The following is a 23,005-nucleotide window of genomic DNA, read 5'->3' as shown; positions in this document are numbered from 1 at the left end:
GATCCACTATAACCCCCACATCTTTTTCACAGTACTACTGCCAAGATGGTTTTGTATTTGTGCATTTGATTTTTCTTTTCTAAGTGTAGTAATTTGCACTTGTCTTTTTCGAATTTCCTCTTGCAAGTATATGTTTACAATGATCCCCATTCTCTGCAGAGAGACACAGCAGGGCAAATATGCTGAACCATAGGCACCAACTCTTTGGGTGCTCTGGGGCTGGAGCACCCACAGGGAAAAATTAGTGGGTGCTCTGCTCCCACTGGTAGCCAAGCTCCTCTCCCCGCCCCATCTCATCTCACCTCTGCCTCCTCCCCTGAGTGCGCCATGTCCTGTCCCCTCTCCTCCGCATACCTCCCAGTGCTTGCCACCACAAAACAGCTGTTTTGTGGTGTAACAAGCTCCAGGAGGGAGGGGGGAGGAGTGGGAATGTGGCACACTCAGGGGAGGAGGTGGGGGCGGGGATTTGGGGAAGGAGTCTAATAGGGGTAGGGAGGGGGCAGAGTTGGGGTGGGGACTTTGGGGAAGGGGTTGGAATGGGAGCGGGGCAGGGACAGGAGGGGTGGGGCAGGAGTGGAGTCAGGGCAGGGCTGGGGGCAGAGGCAGGTTGATCACCCACCGGCACCTGCAAAAGTTGGTGCCTATGTTCTGAACAATATAATGTACTGTCTCCAAAGACAATATAATGTACTGTACGAAAGCAGTATACAAACTTGCTTGGAATTTGAGAGGAAAAACACTCTACTGGTTTGTTGTTGTAGGGTCTCAAATGGTGGTGAGGGAGTGAGAATATGTTGATTTTTCAACTTGTATTTGTGTTGCAGGTATTTGCATTTGTTTTACTTTGGCTCTTTTCACGCTTCAAGAGGCCACATACAGAGCTGAAATAATGCAACATCTATCTCGTCATATTTCAATTCCTGGGTGATGGAAATAGCATGAAAGGAAGACCTCTCAAATTACTTCAGCCTCATAAATGGCTCACTGAGGCACTGGAAAAGCCCATAAAAAACAGCAACACAAACAATAAGATTATTATTTATTAAGTGCTGGCAGTGCAAGATATTTGGGTTTATCTGAGTTCCTGTGGAACCAGAATACACAGCCCATGCAAGCAATATGCAGTTTACTTAAGCAGCTTTGCAGCTGTCTTTAAAATTAAATAAAATAAACCAGATGCATAGGGAACTTGAAACAAATTAATATTGGTGTCAAGGAGGAATAAGTAAAGCAGTGTGGAAACATTTTCTACAGCAACTCCAAAAAATCAAAATAACCCCCCTTAGTCCTGTTTACAGAATTGATCCTGAACAAAACAATGCTGGAGGAGCTAAAATGCTTGGATATCTTTTTATCCCCCAAGACCAGGTACACTCAATGGATAGTGTCTTGCCTAGACCCTAGGTGCTTTTGCCCATTTCTTTATTGTTTTGTGCATCTCTGTTCTTCTGGGTTCTGGCCAGAATTGAAACTGCCCTATTGCCTCTTATCTTTCTTACTTTGCCTCCTGGATGTTTCACCATCAACTTTAATTTAACATGGCCCAAAGCCAAATCCCTTATCTTCCCACTGTTAAAAAGAAAAGGAGTACTTGTGGCACCTTAGAGACTAACAAATTTATTTGAGCATAAGCTTTTGTGAGCTACAGCTCACTTCATTGTTGCATTCAGTTAAAAATCACTCTTGGGTGTGTGTGCATTCTTTCTAAGGGGTGGAGCTGTTTCTTCTTGGCTTATACTTGTTTTTCCATTTCAAAGGGTCCTCCTATGCTCCAAGAAAGGCTCCAGCCAGAGCCTTGATGAGCCTATCAGGCTTCTACATATGTCACCTGGAAGAGTCACCCTAGAGTTATATGTGAGGTGCTCTTTCCTTCCAAAGCTTAGCCGTCTCAGACCCTGCTCCGCAAGGAGTGAGGAGTGAACTCAGATCCCCACCACATGACCATATCAGCTCACTGGATGAGCTCCTGTGTTCCTTCTTAATGTATCTTCCATGAGTTTCCATTCTGTATCTGATCGTTTGGTCCACCCAATGTGACATCCTAACTTCTGCAGGGACCAATGCCATATGTTTCAAAGGAAGGAATAAACCAGCCATAACATAGCTGACCAATGCATGCAACACTGTATATGGGAGACAAGGTTTCTTCCTAGCTTCCCCACAGTTGATCAGCTTATGTCCCGAAGTGTGAAGTCTGATTACCTTTCTCCTTATCTCAGTTCACCTAGTGCTAGGCAAGCATAGAATAACCCTGCCCTTTTAATCTAGCCACTTTAACTCCCTTGGGTATCTTGAGGCAGCAGGTTCCATACATTAACTACACGTGGCAGGAATAGATATTTTCTTTCATTTTTTTTCTTCTTGTTAATCATCAGTGTAAGTGTCAGAACCCCTTCTATCTCAAAGGGGAATTGGTAGAAAGAATAATAACAACAACAATAATAATTAATAATTCCCAGCTGTTATACTGTGCTTTTCATGAGTAGATCTCAAAGTGCTTTACAAAATAAATCAGTGTCATTAGCCCCATTTTACAGAAGGGGAAACAGAGGCACTGAGCAGCAAAGTGACTTGCCCAAGGTCACCCAACATGCCCACTCACATTGCTGGGAAAAGAATCCAGAGGGCCCTAACCACTATGCCGTACTGCTGGGTTAGTTTTTTAATAGATCCTCCATGATCTCACACAGCTTGAGAAAAATCCCCACTAACTCTTCTCCTTTCCAGAGGAAGGGCTAGATTGGGTCTTTAGGCAGAGCCCGAGCAGAGGTCACCAGCTGCACTGCCCCACATGTAGCCCTGAGGGGCACAGACACCCCATTGAGTCACAACAGCTTTGCTTCCTCCGTGCTCTGGTGGACAGGGAGTAATTTGCTCCTGGCCTGTACTAGCAGTGAACTGCTACACCTTGGTGTTGGACAGTGAGTAATGGGGCTGGAGCCTGCCGCTCCAGAGAAGGCCTATTAACTCAAGCTTTGAGCAGCCTGCACAGAAGGTTCTTACATAGGTGTTGTCCCTAATCCAGTTGCAATCCACATACAAACCCCTTTGGCCTGAGTTTGGTGGTGCTTTACACCTGGGCTAGCTTGCTCATCTGGGATATAGGCTAAAACCCAAGTGCTGCTTACACTCAGGCAGATAACCCACATATTTTGCAGTGAGGACATAGGCTAAACCACTCCAGTGCTGATAGTCCTCCAATGCCTTCCCACAACTGTGCCCAGAAAAACAGACAAGTTCACCTATAAGTCACTGGAAAAGAATCACAGAGCAGCTCAATTCACTGTAGCTCTGAAAGCCATGGGCGATGCCCCCAGAAGTCCTAGTGAGGCATGTGAGTGAGCGCAGCACCAGTAAGGACACACTAACGGGGATGTGGCTTTGTAGTGTGACTGCTCACACCAGGCTTGGCTCAGAACCCGATGCCAATCACCCAAATGAACTCGGCAGCGAAGAGGTGTTCTTGCTCTTTTGTATGACCAAATCACAAGGTAGCCCTAAGTAACTCCAATCAACTCATCAAACGTTAGACATGTTCTTTGCTCATGTTTTTATAGCTGGTCAAAATACATAGAATTTTTCTTTTAATTCTGAATTTTCAAAAGAATATGTAAAAGAGCAAAAATGTGGAGTGGATTTTTTTTTTTGGTTGGAAATACATTTGTGTTGGAAAATTCAGGGTTTTTTTCTACCAGTTCTAGCTCTGTTTTCTTTTTAGCTTCCATTGATAAAGCTTGATGGTGACACTGAAAGACTCAACTACTTCATCAGCAGAGGCATTCTAAATACTTTGAACTCAGTCAAACACGTGGCAAAACAAAAGAACCAGACCAGTGTATTTTCAGAGGCGATGTTTACCTTCAAAATGCAGCAATAAAAATTAAAAAAAAAATGGGGGGGGCACACAATATCTAATATCTTGAATTGAGAATGTACAAAACAAGTTCATAATAAAAAGAAAATTTCTTTACAAAGTTTCAAAGTGGATTTAAACATTAAACATAAGAATACATGGACAGTAAAATAAAATATTTTGTATATAATGAATAATAAATTACAGGTCTAAGAAAGAAAGACAGGAAAGCAATAGCCATCTATTTCTTTAGTTGAACTTGATACAATCTTAACTAGAGCATCTTTCTTCATGTCCACCTTAGGGAGAATGACACTGATAAATATTCTGGAACTCCTGATTTATACCATTTTAGGTAGTACCGAATACTTGCTACGTACTGGTTTCTGCTAAGTATCTCTCTTCCCCCCTTCTCCCATGCCCCAAAAGCAATTTGAAGATGTTCTTTCTTTTAATAGCTAAGTGAAAACTGTTCCAGCACACCCATGAGTGTGTGTGTGTGACAGAGAGAGAGATGAGGTCTGCACTGATATCAGAAAGAGATGGACAAGGTAGGATAAATGAGTCTGTTTCCAAAATACCCAGATAGGCTAGTTCTTTTGGCTGGCTCTAGTTGTCCTTTTTTCCTGCCTGTGTTCAGAGATGTCCTGGACACACCCACAAGCACTATTCAGAGGCGAAGAAACCATCTAAAACACCCATTTGTTTATTTTCTTGCTTGGGCTGCTATCGAAGACTCAGATCTTCGGATGTGGGGTAACTCCAAGTCTGTCGGGTTAGTGAGGTGAAGGATGTTGTTTACTACAAGTGCTGGCCCTGAATTGTATTTGTACGCCAAACACTAGGAGAATATTCTAAAAGCATCACAAGGCCTGATGGAGTTCTTGTATGTCACATGGTTAAATTGATGAATTCATTGTTTCTTCTTTACCTGGTTAGCATCCCCCATTATTCAAAGCCTTCTATTTCTTTGGCTTGGAGTTGCCAAAAGTGACAAAGACCACCCCTGTTTCCTGGAAGCTGCCGTTGGAGTGAAAGTCTTCACCAGGACTGTTTAGGTATCTCCGAAGGAGGGGCGAAGTGGTTATCTCATACCGGGGAGGAGAGACCACATTGCATGTGGAGGAGGTTTGGGTCTCTGATTGCTTGGTGACGGTGGTGGACGAAGTGATGATCTTGTTTCCGAACTCATCCACCTCCTCGTACTGCTCGGTCACGGTTCTGGTGGCTCCGTAAAGCTTGGATCCATCCGGACCTGTCTGCAGTTCTAATATGCTTTTCTGCCTCCTTGGATTCTGTGGGCTAGAGATGTTCAGGGGAGCTTTGTAGTCAGAAAAGCCTCCTTTGATTGCACCATGGCAGCTGCCTTTGGATGAGTCCGGTGCGCACCCCTCCTTGCCACTGTTGCCACTAAGCGGACACTCGGGGTGGCTGAGATAATGTTGCCTAATTGAGTTTGATCCTATCTTCATCTGGATGGGCTCCTGTTCATTCTCCAAGGGAGCTGGATTGCATCCACCGGACTCCACTGATTTGCGAGTTAATGAGTTAAAGATGTTCTGAGTGAATGTGTCCCTTTTTCCTGGCATGTCGGGATAATCTTGTAAGGGGGCATCCCAAGGGGAATATGCCATCTTGGGTGATTCGGCAGGCTTTCTGGCAGCAGACTCAATGGAGATATAAGAAGGAGACGATGGAGAATTTACTCGCTGCTGAATGATGCAGGGGACTTCTAACTCTCCTTTGGGCGTCTCCATCTTTTCGGACCCATTTGCACTTCCCACAGATGCTGCGTTCTGCATCCCTTGTGCTGCTTTCTCTTGCTTGGCTTTGCTGGAGACAATGCTGATCTTGCGGATATTGTTGCTGGTTGTAGGGCTCTGGGCGTTCCCCAGAGACTCCTTGAAGAGCCCAGAGAGCCCAGCTATGTCTGATTCTGACTTTAGATTAGAAACAGAATAGAGAGCTTTCCTAATGGCTTCCTCAATGTCCAGCAACCTAGCTAACGTCTGCTCCTTTAGGTGTATGATCTCAGCACTCGCCCTCTCCAGGTCTTCAAAAGCCAGCTCCACAGAGGAGACGCTGTCAGAGTCTTCCTTCGCCGTTTGCTCGGCCTTCTCGGCCTTGTGCTGCTGCATTCCTTGGTGAGCCTTCTGATGCACCACCCATTCTGGGACATTCTCAAAGAAGCTCTTCAGGGCTTTCACATCCACCTTAAATGTCTCCTCCTCAAACTCCTTCACTCGGGTCAGGATCTCTTGCAGCTCCTCCTGCCTTCGCAGGTTCTCAAAGATCTCCATAGCCTCCTTGACGCTGCCCTTCATGATCTCCTCCTTGTGGAAAGACAGCCTCTTGCGACGTTCATCCTCCGTTTCTCTGCAGGGCTTTTCTCGCATTACCACCACTGGCTTCTGTGCAAAGTGCTCCCTCTTCACTTCAAGATGTCCCCCTTGCCTACTGTTTACCTGCTGCTGCTCCTTAAAGAGGTCCCTGGAATGCTGATGGGAAGATGCTGAAGGGTCTTCTCGTCTTCTCTGATTTGTTTTCTGGGTGGTGCTCTGATTATCCCATGACCCATCGGTACTAGACATGCTTGCATTTTCTGTCTTAGGTGAGGCATTTAGTGCTGTGGCAGATCCTTTTCTCAAAAGGGTAGCTTGATTCTTAGGAGAGGTACTTGGCTTATTTTCACTCTCAGGGTTAGTAAGATCTATCTGATATCCATCCAGCCATTCTTGTTTTGATGTTAATGTGCAGCTGTTCTCTTGGCCAGATGAAAGTCTGTGTCCCTGAATTTCCTCAGCTGGACAGCAGTTCCTTGGAGCTGCTGAATTCTCTTTGGTCATCACCTGTTCTGTTTCAGAGACAGCCACTTGATTTTTAAGTGGCTTTGATGTCTTAGAGTCTACTGACTCTTGCTTGCCCTGTTCTTCCTTGATTGCCTTGTACCTTTCCTCTGCTTTCTGAAGAGGTGTTTTGATGATGTCTTTTGGTGCTTTCTTCTCAGAGTTCTGGTTCTTTACTGTAACAGCATTGGCCACTGGTGATTGAGGGGTACAGCACTTTGACTGACAGTCCCCACATCCCATTTGTGCTAAGGCATCAGAGCAACACGAGTCCTTTGCCTGATTCATGGGTGGGGATTTTGCTCTGTTTAGCTCGCTCAGGCCTGGAGGTTTAGGAGGCAGTGGGGGTGGGACTAGCTTTGTCAACCTCCCTTTATTGTTGCTAGCAGGGCATGAAGGTTTCTCCTGCAGGAAGCGCTCAGGTTTTGGAGGTGGAATGGGTTTCCTCCTTGGTGGGGCAGTAATTTCTGGTTTGGGGAGAATCGCTGGTTTCTCGGAAGGCCTCTGATCATTGGCTTTGGTGGAGGTGCGAGTGAGGGTCTTAGGGAGAGCGTTGTGCATGGGTGCAGAACATCCCAGGGCTTCATTTTTTTTGCTTGGTTGGGAAGGGGCAGCTTCTCTTGCTTGTGTCATGGGTGGACAACACTTAGTTTTCATCACAGCAACTGGGGGAGGAGGAGGAAAGTCATTATCAGACTGGGACCCTGAAGCCACTACAGCTGTCTGGTTACTAATTGATTGAGTCTCGTTTTCCTTTTTACATATGGAATATGACAGCCCTGCATTTCTGTATATCATAGCAGCTTTAAAATCCCCTTTGGAGACATTAACATTAGACTTCTCCAGCGACTGAAGAGTGGCCTTTAAGTTACCTCGAACAACATCCTCCTTCTCTACTTGTTTCTGTTCTGTTGCAGCACTTTGCAGTGCTCTGATAGCTGTCTTTACATCCCCTCTGAGCATAACATCTTGCTCTCTTTCTTCTTGCACTGATTGCTCTTTGTAATCAGACTCAATAAAAGGGTTTACAAAGGGTTTCACTGGCTTGGCAGTATACAGACCATCCTTAACGCTAACATCTGCACTAGGCACACCTTGGCTTTCCTGGCACAAATGCTGTCCTCCCTGTACTTCCTCAGAAGTACTGACCTTTTTGTGTGACGTCATGCTCTTCTGAGATGCACTTGCGTGGGACTTGGATGAGTCCTCCTCCTGGACTCTGATGGTGGCGCTGGCTTGATGCTGCTTGGGGGGTGCACATTCCTGTTGGTGAACAGTTGATTGCATGGTCACTGTCCCCGAAATGCTGGGTGCCTGCTGCTTAGAGGCTAGATGGATTTCCTCCGTGCTCTTGTGGAGCTTGCTCTGGACTTGGTGCTGAATGCTTTTTGCCTCAGCTGTGGCCAGCCTCAGACTCTGCATTGCGGCTTGAAGATCACTTCCAAGAGCCTTCTCCTCCATGTTTTTTGTCATCTGGCTGGTTTCCCCTGCCACTGAATGCTGGCTTCTGGCCATGTCATCTTTCTGAGCCGCCACTTTAGTGGAGGCTGCTCCCTGTGGTGCAATCTTCACTTCCTTCACATCTCTAGAGATTCTCTCCTCTCTCTCTGCCTTCTTGCTGACATTCTTAGCCTTTTTCAGTGACTGTGTGGTCGCCTGAATATCCCCACACACAATATCTTCCTTTCCCACTTCTGTGGGCCGGCTCAGGGTTTGTCCAAGACACTGCACAGTGGAGTCTGTGTCACCTGCATGCACTGCCTTTCTTTCTAACATGTTCTCCTTGCTTACACCTTCACACATGAGCACTCTCTTAGCCCCCTTAATGCCCCCTTGCCCCACATCTTCAGTCACTTTATCTGCTGGCTCTTCCTGTTGCAAGGCGTGCATATTAACCCCTTGCACATCCCGCTGGATGAATTCTGCTGGCTCCTGTTCTGCTTGAGAGGAGATGAGGGACTCTATCTCGGACTCCCGCTGAAGGTTCTTTAGGTAGTCCAGGTCTCCCTTCTCGATGCAGCTGGTGTACAGCTGGACATTCCCCTTCTCGTTGTCCTCCCGTCTGATGGTTGCCATCATCCTCTGCTCTTGCGAGGAAGCCAGCAGGTTCCCTATGGTTGACTTCACATCCCCCTTGACAACTTCCTGCTGGACGGAGTGGTGCAGGAGGGAGTAGATGGTCATCTTCACCGACCCCACTTCTGTCTCTTGCATGACCATTCCCTTTTTGATGGAGGCATCTTGGCTAAGGAGACTTTGGAGAGCCTTAGCGACGTCATCCCTCAACTCCTCTTTGCTTTTATCAGCTTCGCTTGGGTCCAGTAGCTGCAGTGGGCTGACTTTGATCTTGCCTGCCTCGTCCTCCTCCACCAGCATCCCTTGGGCCTCCACATTGGTCCTGTGCAGTAGTTGCAGCATGATCCTTTGCAAATTGCCTCCCACAATCTCTTCCTTTTGGATCTCTGGAATAGTTTGCCTGCTGAACTGGTACTTCACCATCCTCACGCTCCCTATGTCGTTGGCTTCTATGAGGATCCCGTCATGCTGGATGGCCTGGCAGGCGCAGAGGCCTTCCAAAGTCTCCTTCACGGTCCTCTCTTTCACCTCAATTTTGGTTCTGTGTTTAGAAGAGCTGAGTTTATCCAGAGGGGTGGTTTCAAACAGCCACGTTGTGCTCTTCACATCAGCACGAGGGACCACCTCCGGGGCATTGGTGCTGGCAGACCCCTCGGGGTCCTTGAGACTATCCATGGGCTGGGTTTCAAACAGCCACGTGCAGCGCTTCACATCCCCTTTCTGGCTGTCTTCTCTCTGCACAGTGGTCATGCTGGAGCTCGCTTCAGACTCTCCCTTCAGGGAATCAATGGGCTGGTTCTCAAAAAGCCAGGTGGACGTCCTCACATTGCCCTGCTGGACGTCGCTGACGCTGACCATCCTCACATATTTCTTCTGGCTCACCCGCTGAGACTCGAAAAGCTGCTTGTTGGTCTGGACATCCCCTTTCTGTACATCATCCACAGTCCTGGTCAGAGACCTCTTCCCCCCAGGAAAGGAATCGAGAGGCTCCGTCTCAAACCTCCATCGGGCAGACTGGACATCCCCTTTCTTGATGTCCTCTTGGGTGACAGCCCTGATCACGAACACCTCCTCCTCCTTCTTGATCTGATCCAGAGGTTTGGTTTCGAAGAGCCACCGGGCACCTTTCAAGTCGCCTTTCATTATTTCTTCCTTCTTTAGTGAGGTGACCTCATGGTATTCCCCCTCCTTGTCCTGGATCACATATAGGGGCTGGCTCTCAAAGAGCATGGTGCAGGACTTGATGCTGGCTTTGCTCATTGTCTCCTCCTGGATCCTCTTGATCTCTGTCTCATCCACCTTGTCATGAATCTGGTCTAGGGAGTAGGTCTCAAAAATGAACCTCTTGCCTATGATGTCCCCCCCCTCGATATCCTTCTCTGGGGGGATTTCTTGGATGCCCTCAGTGTTGTTCTTTAAAGTAGCCATGGGGAAGTTCTCAAAGAGCCAGGTGAACTTGTGTACTGATCCAGCTTCGATGTTCCCATCTGCAGGGACGCCATTCTCTTTTGTGGCTGCAACCAATTTACCCAGTACATCCAAGGGTTTGGTTTCAAAGAACTCCTTCACCCGAGACACTTCACCGGACTGTATCTCCACGTGGCTGGAGTACCTGACCATTTTCTTTGAGTCAGTCTCGCTGGAGGCATTGGTAACCAGTGGTTCAGTCTCAAACAGATGTCTGACAGTTTTGACGTCGACTCCTTGTAAGTCATCTTGGCAGTATGCTTTGCTGACCTGCAAATACTGCTCCTCCTGGCCTTTCAGGGAGTCCAGGGGCTGGGTCTCAAACATCCACGTGTACGACTTAACGTCAGCCTGTGGTACAGAGCTTTCCCCTTCCTGCTTTTTCTCCACCTTCTCATACAGGGTGTCAACTGGCTGTGTCTCAAACAGCCACCTGCAGGTCTTCACATCACCCTGCTGGGTAACTTCTCTTTTCACCGAGGAGTGCTCTTCTCCTTGGTTGGCTTGATGATGGATGACATCAATGGTCTGGGTTTCAAAGAGCCATTTTGCTGTTCTGACATCACCAGCTATCACTTCCTGCTTTGTGATCCCTCTGATTATATCCACCTTCTCGGTGCTGTCATCAAACTGGTCCAAAGGTTTGGTTTCAAACATCCATTTGTAGTTCTTGACATCGCCGCTCATGACCTGCTCTCTGCTTACAGAGGTGACCTTGTGGAAGTTTCCGAAGCTGTCTTTGATGGCATACAAAGGTATTGTCTCAAACAGGACCTGGTTGGCTTTGACGTTCCCAGCTGGTATCTCCTCTTCTTGTTTGGTGATGGGCTCCGCATCAGACTGTTTAATGCTGTCTAATGGGAGAGTCTCAAACAGGTTTTTGAAAGATTTTACATCCCCCTTCATTACCTCTTGTACATTAGGGGCTGAGAGGGGGTCTTCAGAGGATGCCTTCGAGATGCTGCCGAGGGGACAGGTCTCAAAGACATGCTTTCTTTGTTTCACATCCCCCCTCTCCTCTTCCAAAATCCCCACCCTCTTTAAATGACCCACTTCAAAATTATCTTTTAGGGTTTCCATTGGTTGGGTTTCAAACAGCCAGAGTGTAGATTTCACGTCACCGCCGATGACTTCTTCTTTGGCTGGGCTGCTGTCTGAGACTTCTCCTTTCAGAGAGTCGAGAGGCTGGGTCTCAAAAAGTAGACGCTGCTTACTGACATCTGCCCCATCAACGAAATCCATGGAAGCCCTGAAATCCTTTTCCTCCACTGTCAATTCTTTGATCGCATCAAGTGGCTGAGTTTCAAACATCCACCTTGCTCCACTGACATCCCCCCTTCCTGCCTCTTCTAATGAAATCCCCCGGATAATTTTCACTTTGGACGTGTCCTTGTTGATGGTATCCAGTGGCTGAGTCTCAAACAACCAGCGAGCGGTCCTGACTGCATTGCTCTGTATTTCTTCTCTGCAGACAGATTTGATCTCGTGGATGTTGCCAGTTTTGTCTCTGATGGCACAGAGTGGCTCTGTCTGGAACAGCTTGATGGTTTTCTTGACATTGCCCTTTAGCTCCTGGATTTCTGATTTGAGCTGCAGGATACTTTGCTCCTCCACTGAGCTGTAGTGGCCCAGCGCTTCCAGGGAGTAGGTTTCAAAGAGTTGCTTGGCACCTTTCACGTCCCCTTTTTGAACAGGCTCCTTGAGAACTGCCTCCTGCACGTCTGTTTCATCTGAATACATTTTGTTTAATGAGTCCAGCGGCTGGGTTTCGAACAGCCACCGGGCTGTATGCACGTCCCCTTTGGTGTGGACTGTCGTGGGCACTTTGGTCAACGCAGACAGCCTGTCTCCATTTAACGACTGGCTTTCAAACTTCCTGGAGGTGCTTTTCACATCCCCACTTGGGATGGGTTCCTCCTCCGCCAACGTCTTGGTGGCTTGATGCTCCCCAATAGAGTCTAGCGTCCAGTTTTCAAAGATCCAGCGCATGGACTGAACCTCCCCCGGGAGCACGGCATCCAGATTCACTGAGGCCTGGGCACTGGGATCTTCCGTGCTGAGCATTTCCGCCAGGTCCTCAGTCACAGCTTCCTCCAGGTTCTTCCTCAGCTCAGGGTGCATGTGCCTGTAGAGCCTCTTCAGCTCATTCACCTGGCGCTGCTGGTAGAACTTTGAGAAGGATCCCTTAGGGGGTGGCTGTGGGTTTGAATCCTGGCTCCCAACCAGGGAAGTAGAGGCCTGGAAGGAATCTTGCAGGGGAGGGGGCGGGGGAGGTAAGTCCTCTTCCATTTTCTTGCCATTCACTTTAGATGACGTCTGGTTCTGAAGCTCTGCCATCTTTGGGGAAACAGTTTTAAACATCAGCATTATCTTTCCCCACTAGCCCGGTTAGTAGTGAGAACAGCAAACAAGTGAGAAAAACCCATGCACCTAGTGAATATGAATTCCATACCTTAGATTCAGCTGCACACAGCACCCAAAAGCATCACGCCACAGCAAACTCTCTCCAGGCTTGGGGTTAGGGTGTTAAATCTGTTTCCACAGCCAGGCAGTTTAAATCAAGGTCTCTAATCCACACATTTCTAGCAGTTATAGTCTGGAATCTCCACGTCTAAAGTCAGCTAGAGAGCAACAAGGAGACCTGATCTAGATAGTGTTAGCAAGAGAGGATGAGCATCAGAATAATATTAATGGGTCCACGTCTGAATAGCAGGGAGCAATGCCCTGCTTAGATCTCTCCCAGGTGTGCGGTACTGCAGTGGGTCTGGGGAATGAAGACCCAGTTAGGGATTCAGAAGGAAGCCGATGGACCTACCGCCTCCTGGTAATCAGATGGGGGAAGACCCAGTGAGAAGGCAGAACTCAGTGACTATGATGATGAGTGAAGACCATCTATATATTTGGGTGGATGGAACGCTGCATGAAGTAGTCAGAATGATGGGTCTTAATCAGAGCTAGTCTTTCTCTATCTATGCCAAAGCCTTTTGTTATAACCTGTGCAAACCTACACCTCCAGAACGAAGAAAAACTTCACTGGATTAATGATTTCCTCTACTGTGGCTTGACCAGGTGTCCCATAGCTCCAGGTGAAACGACGATAGTTAATATGCTTGGAAAACATAATGCAGATCGGAGACCTATGATGAGTGATGTTTAACTTGGAATGACATAGGTATTTGGCCAAGATGAGAGTTGGTGTAAGTGAGAGCCCCTCATGCACACTTGTGATCTGTAAGGGAGAGTAACTTACACAGCATGGAGCCAGAAGAAAATGTACAAAGGTGTATAATAAAGTAGTGTGTGGTCCCCTTTAACTTCCCCTGCCTTAAACCCTCCTCCTCGTTGCTTTTCCTTATGAGGTCCTCACCTCTCTTCTGACTCCTCAGGATGAGAATTAAACCAGTTAAGATGCAATTAGACTTGGTGGGTCAAATTCAGAGGTGATACATAAGGAGGGGAAAGGAAATCTAAGCAGGTGTAACATACACACTTTGAGGGGCCAGGAGAAGGTGTAAGTTACGCCACTAGATTCCCTCCAGACCTATTGGGCCAAATTCTGCTCTCGGTTACATGGAAACATTGATATTGAAGTGAATGGGAGTTGCATCTCTGTGACATTAGAATTTTGTCTGCTTATACACTGACTTTGCTCCCTAGTATTTTAGCTTGTGAAGTTTGATTGTGGTATGGCATAATGCTATGTTGAATGCACAGCATCTATACTATAGGAGATTTACTATATATACTATAATCTATCTACCAATGGGAGGTAGCTGATGCTAATAATCATTACCTAGGAGAGACCCTTATTTTAGCAGTCCATCTTTTAACACAAGCAGAAACGTTTGCATGCCATTAAACTTTGTGTATTTTTTCACTCAAGATCGGTTATTTGCAATGTTATGTCACTCTGTTAAACACACAAATACTTCCATTTTAAAAAAATGCATTGAACCTTAGTAACAAAAGACCAAAATGAGTATATTTCGTGGCAAGTTGCAAAACACTGCAGCTTCATATGAGCTGACATTATTTCTAAATTCCTGGACTCTTTTTATGTAAGGCGATTTTGAATCCCATAAACAAGTTCTAAATATGGCTGGGTAGTTGAGATGTCAGACCTCCATATTCTGCATGAGAGCGCTCCTCATTGTCAAGCACAGCTAGTTAAATCACACTAGACACCAGTTTACAAAGACTTGGTTAGACAACACACGTATTCTTAGCAGGTCCTACCTTGCTTGCTTTCTGGCTGTCAAGATGATGAGCAGTGCTTTCCTTTGTGGTATTCTGAAAGAGAAATAAAACATAATTATATAGAACTGCACACATTCACATGTGCGCTCTCTCTCTCTCTCTCTCTCTCTCTCTCTCTGTGTGTGTAACATACTAGTTCTTCCATTAGACCTTTTTTATTATTTCAGAATTATGTTTTCCAACACAAAACCCAGAAGAAGGCATTATAATTGAAAACCAAGAATGCCCTAGTGGACCGGTAAGTGGACACGTTGATTCACAGGAGAGGCATGGAGTGTTACATACATAAGTACAAAGGACGGGGAGCGTATGGGAATCGGAACCTGCATGGATGAGAGCATTGTGGTGGGGCTACAATAATTCTGTACTCTGATTTAGGAGCAGGAGTGAGCCCTAAGCGTGGACCAGGTAGCTAAGCTACTTGAGAAAGCTCATATTTAAACCATTGTTCTCAGCTGTACCCATTCTTTATCTGCCCCATTTTAGTACCCTGCCCATTTGTTAGTAAGGGAACGGACGTGAATAGAGCTTCAGACTTCCTGCCGCTCAGTACGGACGATTGCGCTAGGGCTTAACACGGCTGTGGATACATCCCCATTTGAGCTGGGATTCCCAGCTTTGGTAGATATAGCACCATAGCATAGCTGTGGTAGCAGAGGCAGCAGCTTGGGCTAGCCGCCCCTGTAGGTCCCAGGGGGCCTGGGTGGGTTTGTATTCAGGTGGTGAGGCCGAGAAGCCGCCCGTGCCATCCCAGCTACGCTGCTACTTTAGGTGCTAGCTTGAGCAGAGTCAGCAGAGGATTAACTGCATGAGCCAGGCGTCACATCTCCCAGCTCAAATGTAGACGAAGCCTGAATGGATAACTTCCCCTCGTGCTGTGTAAGAGTGCACCAACTTTGTGTGTGCTGCTGCACTGCCGGCACAGGATGAATTGATGTGGTTTTATATAGGTGTTTCATGGAAAGAGGATCCAAGTAAATGTCATAGAAAATCTTTCCCTTCCAGCCTGAAATTGATTTATCCATTAGGATTTAGGTAGGGCCTGACCCTGAAAGGTCCCGAGCATCCACAACATCCCTTGAGGTCAACGGGAACTGCGGGTGTTCAGCCTCAGTTAGGATCAGACCCTAGGGTCTGGCACCTTTTGAAAGCCCCAATGCATATGACAAATTACTATGTGTATCCTACAGGGCCTGATCCTGCCCTTTTGAAGTCTATTGGACTTTTGCTATTTACTGTAGTGCAAGTGGGATCGGACCAGCAAGGCTGAGGATGACTTTATTTGTTGCTGAAATGCAGTCATCTCTGGGGTGTAATACAGAAGCAATTTAACAGCACGCAGCAACACTGCTCAAGAATGTAGGGATGGAAGTGAACAAAATGACAGGCCACTGAAGCTGCAAGAATACTGTAGATGCTTAACATAGGCACTGTACTTGAAGATGGTTATTAAATATAGAGGATATAGAATAGTGTGTGTGTGTGTGTATACACACAATATATATATGAGTGTCTGCATGTATATAATGTTTATACAATATACATGTACATGCATGTATAATATAACACACAACCTTTCTACCAGGGGCTTACATGTATATCTATCTATCTATCTATCTATCTATGGTAAATTAATATGTTTTACAGCTCCTTGGCAAGAGAAAGATGGTGATTTTTGGAGGATTAATTCCATATTCTTCCAAATCTATATAAAACAAACATATTCTTTCCCCTCATTATGGCCAGTTGCTGGAACAGACATTGCTGAGATGCTTTTGGTGACTCATACGAGGGCCAGGAATGAAAAGCATTATATACTTACAGACTTTGGGAGGCTGCCTGCGTGAGCAGCTGTCTCAGACAGATAGAGAGCTGACCGCTCCTTCACGGAGGGGGAGGAGGGTTTCCCGTGTCCTTGGTGCAGTATGCGTCTAGTGTTGTCTAAAACTGACTGTGTCCTCTCATCTGAAACAGGGACAGAGGTGTATGTTAGGTATACGCCAGCGTACAGAGGCAGCAAAGAGGGCTGGCCTTATGCACAAGCGAGACAAGTGACTGCATGGTGTCTGACATGTGTCACAACATGCAAGTGACTGACTCCTGACAGGAGCCTCAGCAACTCTCCACCCAGTCCCTTCAGCAACTCCTGTCCTAATTGTTCAGGTCTCGAGTGGCGGGGGGAACTGGGTGGTCAGTCACTGAGGCTAGGGGACCCTGCTCCAAGGACAAGTCATTGATCTGTTTGCATGTTCTGGGATTGGATAGGGAAGCAGCCCAGGGTGAAATGTGTGGCAGATGGGGAGCCCTGCTGATCACAAGGTTCCTTCTTAACTGTGATTCCTCTGGGATTATGAAAAGACATTGAAATATTCCAAACTCTCAAGGGGACGGAAATTAACTTGTGAGATATGGGTTGGGGAGAACTAAGAGATCAGACGGAAATTAGGGGATGTTGGAACTGCCATACTGGACTGGAGCATTGGGCCATCTAGTTCCAGGTCCTGCCTGTTCCATATGATGTGCTGGAAGGAGAGACCACATCCTGGCTGCCATCTGTGAGCAGCAAGAGACATATTTTCAAACAGTCTCCTCATTCTGTTGTCTTATCAGCAAAGCTGCATTTCTGTAAGGCTAGGACCCAGACCTCATAGAGCTAAGGCAATGCCACCTTGATGCAGGAATGCAACTGCCAGAAATGAGAGGGTGGGGGGAAATGAAACTCTTATTTACTTGAAACTTTAATCAACACCCCCTTCTCATGGCCCCATTGTTATGCTACCTGTGCCCCTCACAAGTAGTTAGCTTCACAACTCCCCTGTGAGGTAGGGAAATATTATAATCCCCATTTTACAGATAGGGAATTGAGGCACAGAGTGGTTAATTGATTTTCCCAAGGTCATGTGGGAAGTCAGTGGCACAGCTGGGAATTGAATTTGGATCTTAGCCTAATGCCCTAACCACAAGACCATCCTCCCTCCCTTATGATATATATCTGCTCTCCTCCTTGAGCTGCCAGGACCCACCCCAAGCATTTGCAAACATAATTCCAACATTGCCTTATGGAGAAGACCACAGTCTGTTGCTTGCCCGCTTGCCCACTTTCCTTTTCCAGCTAGCTCCCCCCTGCTCACTGTTACCCAACCAGTGCATGTGTTTGTAGCTAAGGGCCTGATACTGAAGTCATTGAGAGCTTTGCCACTGACTGAGATGAGATCAGGGTGAGACCCTAATAGAGAGATGGATATTGAAATGAATATGCCTGTTGTGGCCGATTGGACCATGCCAAAAGAGATCCAGCACTCCCTAATCCAGCCAATGTATTTCTATTTTGCTTTGTCATGAGTAAGGAAGGCAGATATCCCAAATGCACGCCAAAATATCACAAATGCCATCACAGCCCATCGCTTGCATATGTACAGCTATGTCCACATACGAATGCATATGGATATATGTGTTTTCTCTCCTTGCTAGTCAAGATTTTATTTCCCCTCTCAGTACAAGAGAGGACCACAGCAACTTGTTTGTATGTGGCGTGCCTCTTAAAGAAAACCCAGTGTTTGTTGCACTGGAATTTACTGCAGTATTTACAGTGTTTTCTACTTGAACTACTGTATAGGAAACACCACAATAAATCCAACTACTGCAGTGCAGTAAAGGTTGCTTTGGATTTTACAGGTGACCACTGTACGCATATTGACAGTGCTGAATAAGTAATAATAATAATCCTTTTGGTTCATTATGCAGCATTGCCGGCCCCACACATTGAGTCAGGTTCCCAAGAACCACACAATTGGCTTAAAATAATGATCCATTGAAAATAATAAATTGGAGGGTCATTTTTTTTTGCCTTCTTGATTTTGATCCTCAGATTTCACATTGTCAAGCTTTTCTCTGCTCATATCAGTGCTAGAAATGCACTTTTCAAAACTAATGGAACACTGAGAATCTCACACAATAATATGACCCCAGGGGATTGGGCTTTAGGTAAAACATCAAGTAGCATGAGACTCACGATAAAATTGTGAGACCTGGTGACACTGATACACACACACTAGAATGGTGTGTCTCACCCTGCGATTATTGGTGACACTTCTTGGCAGTCCATTGAGAGGTGGTAGGTCACATGGTGCTGGGTGTTCCTCCTTGCTTCCAGTTGCTTCTACAAATGCCCAGGCTTTTCAATGCAGAAAGGAGGTTGGGTACCTGGGAAGCAGCTGGAAACAATGAGGAATGAGCCTTGTTGGATCTGCTGGGCTCACTGGTGCATAAGAAGAGGAGAAGAAATAGATACCACCAGCAGAATATTCCAAATACGTGGAGCTATCTAATTATTACTTTTCTATGCAAGCCGTTGTCGTATTTGCCACATCCATATTTGAGAACGGGAAGGGGAGGATCAACAAAAGATCCAGAAGAATACTTAAAGGATTAGAAAACATGTCTTACAGTGATAAACTCAAGGAGTTCAATCTCCATTTAGCTCAACAAAGAGAAGGCACTACAGAGGAGCCCCCAGCCGGGCAGTTGGACTCACAGGCAATGCAGTGTCTGCACAGACCTACGCACTACACCTCTCGTGGAGGTGGAGTTATTAGGTTGGTGTAGTGGGGGATTTATGTAGGCAGGAGCAATGCTGTAGTGTGGACGCTTACAGAGTTAAGTTGATGTAAGCTGCCTTACATTGACCTAACTCTGGAGGGTAGACCTGACCTAGGTGTGCAAGCAGGGTTTAGGACTGGGGGTGGAGCTTAATTTTCATCACTCCCTCCAGCCCCTCCCCTTGCAAAGAAACACAGTCTATATATGTGTAACACCAACATACTGTTTGTCGGTGGGCGGGATCAAACCTGGGACCTCTGAAGCTTAGTGCATGAGCCTCTACTGCATGAGCTAAAAGCCACGTGGCCCCTAGCTCAGGCTGTATAGCAGACTCAATCTCTCTCTAAGTGGTCTCGGTGCCACTAGATGGAACAGAACACCATACCCAGGAGGTGAGTGAGTTACATATGTATGAAATCTCTGAATTTAAAATGATAAATTCAAACAGACTATTAAAAAGATAAAAATAGCGGGGCTGATAATGCCGCGTGACATTCAGGTATACGGCCTACAGCTAGTGGGTCCAGGCACTTTAGAAATTAATATTATGGAGCTGCATAAATATTCTATATCCTGAAGCCATCCAGGGATGTGCTGTTTACATTAGTTACCTTGGACATAGGTGCTGGAACTAAGGGTTCTGGGGGTGCAGCTACATTCCCTGGCTTGAAGTGGTCTTCGTCATACACAGCATTTACAGTTTGGTTCAATGGCTTTCAGTACCCCCACTACATAAATTGTTTCAGCAGACCTGATCCTAGGTTTGTATTTTGGTGATACTGCAGAGTACTATTTATTATGTGTATTCTCATAGTGCCTATGAGCCACAGAAATGGACCAAGACAGCATTGTGCTAGGTGCTGTGTAAACACGGAACAAAGTGATAGTCCTTGTCCCAGAGAATTTATGGATATAACATTTTTTTTACCACCTAATTGAGATTTATAGTAGATTAAATCATATGCCTAGCAGAAATGAATGACTCCATTGCTAGCATAAGGCAAAATTCTTTTCCTGAGTGCCGCAAGCATTTGGATCCACTGAATGAAAGACCAAAGGGCTGCTCTTTGGATGATGAACACAGTTATATATAGAAAAGGAGTACTTGTGGCACCTTAGAGACTAACAAATTTATTTGAGTATAAGCTTTCGTGAGCTACAGCTCACTGGATCCAATGAAGTGAGCTGTAGCTCACGAAAGCTTATGCTCTAATAAATTTGTTAGTCTCTAAGGTGCCACAAGTACTCCTTTTCTTTTTGCGAATACAGACTAACACGGCTGCTACTCTGAAACAGTTATATATGCGACTTTCAGTCAAGTCTCTCCCTGTCATTTTCTTTCTTTTTCTTCTACAGTGCTTGGGATTTGCAAACCTGCTCTTTGCTTATCACCATCCCGAAAATCACATGCCTTAGATATAGGGAGTTAAAAACAGCAGCATGAGCTGTGTGCTCTGAAAGCATGGAAAGTATGCAATGACCCACAGCTTTGCAGGACAACACGGGCACAGCAGTCACTCACTAAATTGCTAATTATAGATAATGGCCCACACAGCTGAGGAACAACAATTCATTCTGGTAACCAGAAAGCCAGGCTATAAACTGTCTGCAATTATTAAACAGCATTTTATACGGGGTCTAATTATTTGACATTCAGACAGCAACTGGAATCCCAAAGCGCTTCACAAACTATAAACATATCATCCAACTGCAATGTGGCCACCTCTGGGGAAAACCCTTACTGATCACAAAAACTGCCATGGAATCTCTTGGGTCTGGTTAAAATGTTTGAGACCCTGGATCGCAACATCTCATCAGAAAGCTCTAGTAAACTGTACGGGACTCAATTTTCTACCTTCCCTCGATGAAGGGCCAGGCTGATCCTGCTAGAATTTATTTTATTTATTACAGCTGTCCCAGTTGCACTGGGCAGACGCTGACATAAATAAATAAAACAGACCCTGCTGTGGCCCTAGGGACTCTAGGGATTTAAAAGCTGATACTCTGATCACGACAGCCACCCTCACTGGCTGGCTGATTAAAATGTGCTTCTGTGACCGCTGCACCCTGCAGTCCTGATCTGGAAAATCTGCTGTTGATGATTTCACTGGGAATTTTGCCTGAGTAAAGATTGTAGGATCTAGCTCTGATTTGGTTCCCATTGTAGACCATATCAAAATGCCCATTGGCTCCAATGGAGCGGGAATGTCATAGAGTATTTATAAATTGAATCTGGGAAGCGGCGACAGTTTCAGTACCCTGGCAACCACCTCTGGGTAGTCATCTAGTTCTGTTAGCCGTAACCTTCAGCTTGGGCCAGCTAGCAGGCTCAGTTCAACAGAGGCCTGGAGTGGCAGTCGAGGCCCAGGAAAGCTGCAGGCACGAGCTGAGATGCAGTGGGTAGAAGTCTGCAGTGGCCCAGAAGTGCAATCGCAGGGGGTGCTGCAGGCCTGCTGAGTATCAGCAAAGTGTATCAGTGGTTAGCTTGCACAGTGCCTGTCTGAGCTACACCCAGCGCCAGCTAGTGGCCATTAGTCTGTCACTTTTCCAATCATCTTTACCTTAAAACACACGCCTTCCGCCAGAATCTCAGCTGTGTAAATTAGTGTAGACTCATTCGTGTTAACGAAGCGATCCTGATTTACAGCTGGTGAGACTCTGCCCCGCAAAGTACAGAAGAGAGGACCAAATTCATCCCTAGTGTGACTCCATTGAAATCAGTTAAATTACACCCGGGTAGAGTTTGACTCGTTGTATATTTCTGTTGTCAAGCCTGTGTTTAAAGCACGTTTTAGCCGGGTGCTCAGTCTCTAAAGCGAGACTCAGAGTCTCCCAATGTTACAAGGATCTTGGAAAGCAGCATAACACAGAACCTGAGAAACCTACACTTTTCCCTGCTTGGGAAATTATGCATCATATTAATTCATATTAATTGATCAGTTATTAGACTTCATGGGGGGGTGTAGTGATAAGCCCTAAATTGTAAACACAAACAAGCATTTAACCACTCGACACTGTAGCTAAAACCACCAGAGCACACTGCCTTCTATTGAAGGTAACACTATAAGATGAAGAAAGCGTCAAAGCTACATAGAAAGAAGGTAATGATGATGCAAAACTCAATACAAAATTCTTTCTTTCTTTTTCTTTCTACAATAACTATGTTAGCTCCAACAGCCAGAATCCCAGTAAAGGAAAACAAAATTCTTTTGCCACTGAGAAAAAAACCTGTCTTTAAATAAGCCAGCAACCCTGATTGGCTTCTCCTGCCATTAAACCATTATGTGCTGTAGGGAAACAATGCCACCCACCTGTTAGTGTCCATCATCTTTCTTGCTAGGACTTTTCATAGACCGGCTAGCACCACTGTCCCCAGTGAATTACTGAACGACTGAATCACCTAGTAAAAACCAGAAGCTGCAAGTTCAGCATCCAGTCCAGCTGAGATGGTCAGCCAACAGCATGTCATCAGCTTTGCTCCTGAAATCATCTGCACTGAACAAACACAGCTGCTAAGCAAACACCCTTTGTCCCACCATATGAACCCCACCTTGGCCATCCCAGTAGTGGTGATTCTGTATTTCCCTGCCTGTTACTGTACAGTGGGATGGCGTAATGGGATCTGAGCTCTGCCGTGTGGGCTAATGTGTTTGCAATTTGTTTTTACAAAACAAAGAAGAACCATCTCGTGATGTGAAGTGTGAAGCTGAGCTCTCAGCTCAGTAAACTCACATCTACGCAAGCCAGCAATGCCAGGCAAAATAGCTTCCTCTTCTTGCTCTGAAAGTGTGGCTGATTATAGCCACTGGAGACCTTGCCTTGTATGGTCTTTCCCCAGCCATGGGGAAATAGGTGGCTACTCTTTCCAGTGGGCTTTTCGGAGCCCTGTTTGTGCCAGTCACTCGTG

The 23,005-nt window shown here is 46.1% G+C and overlaps 1 protein-coding gene across 4 annotated transcripts in view; it reads right to left on the bottom strand.

The window, feature by feature from the left end:
• Positions 1 to 1,057: 1,057 nt before the first annotated feature.
• The window catches only part of XIRP1 (xin actin binding repeat containing 1), a 53,698-nt gene continuing 31,750 nt past the window's right edge, over positions 1,058 to 23,005 (bottom strand). For 3 of the 4 annotated variants that reach the window (XM_043509712.1, XM_043509715.1, XM_043509714.1), the window contains 3 exons: positions 16,322 to 16,464; positions 14,479 to 14,532; positions 1,058 to 12,579 (listed from right to left, as the gene is read on the bottom strand). In XM_043509712.1, the coding sequence (XP_043365647.1) occupies positions 4,816 to 12,579; positions 14,479 to 14,532; positions 16,322 to 16,464 (7,961 nt within the window). In that variant the 3' untranslated portion in view covers positions 1,058 to 4,815. The remainder of the gene's footprint in view (positions 12,580 to 14,478; positions 14,533 to 16,321; positions 16,465 to 23,005) is intronic. The other variant, XM_043509713.1, reaches the window with a different exon arrangement.

The sequence above is a fragment of the Dermochelys coriacea genome, chromosome 2 (genome assembly GCF_009764565.3).
Source record: "Dermochelys coriacea isolate rDerCor1 chromosome 2, rDerCor1.pri.v4, whole genome shotgun sequence".
Taxonomy (NCBI): domain Eukaryota; kingdom Metazoa; phylum Chordata; order Testudines; family Dermochelyidae; genus Dermochelys; species Dermochelys coriacea.
The sequence above is the reverse complement of the archived record's forward strand: the minus strand, read 5'-3'. Positions and strand labels throughout refer to the sequence as shown.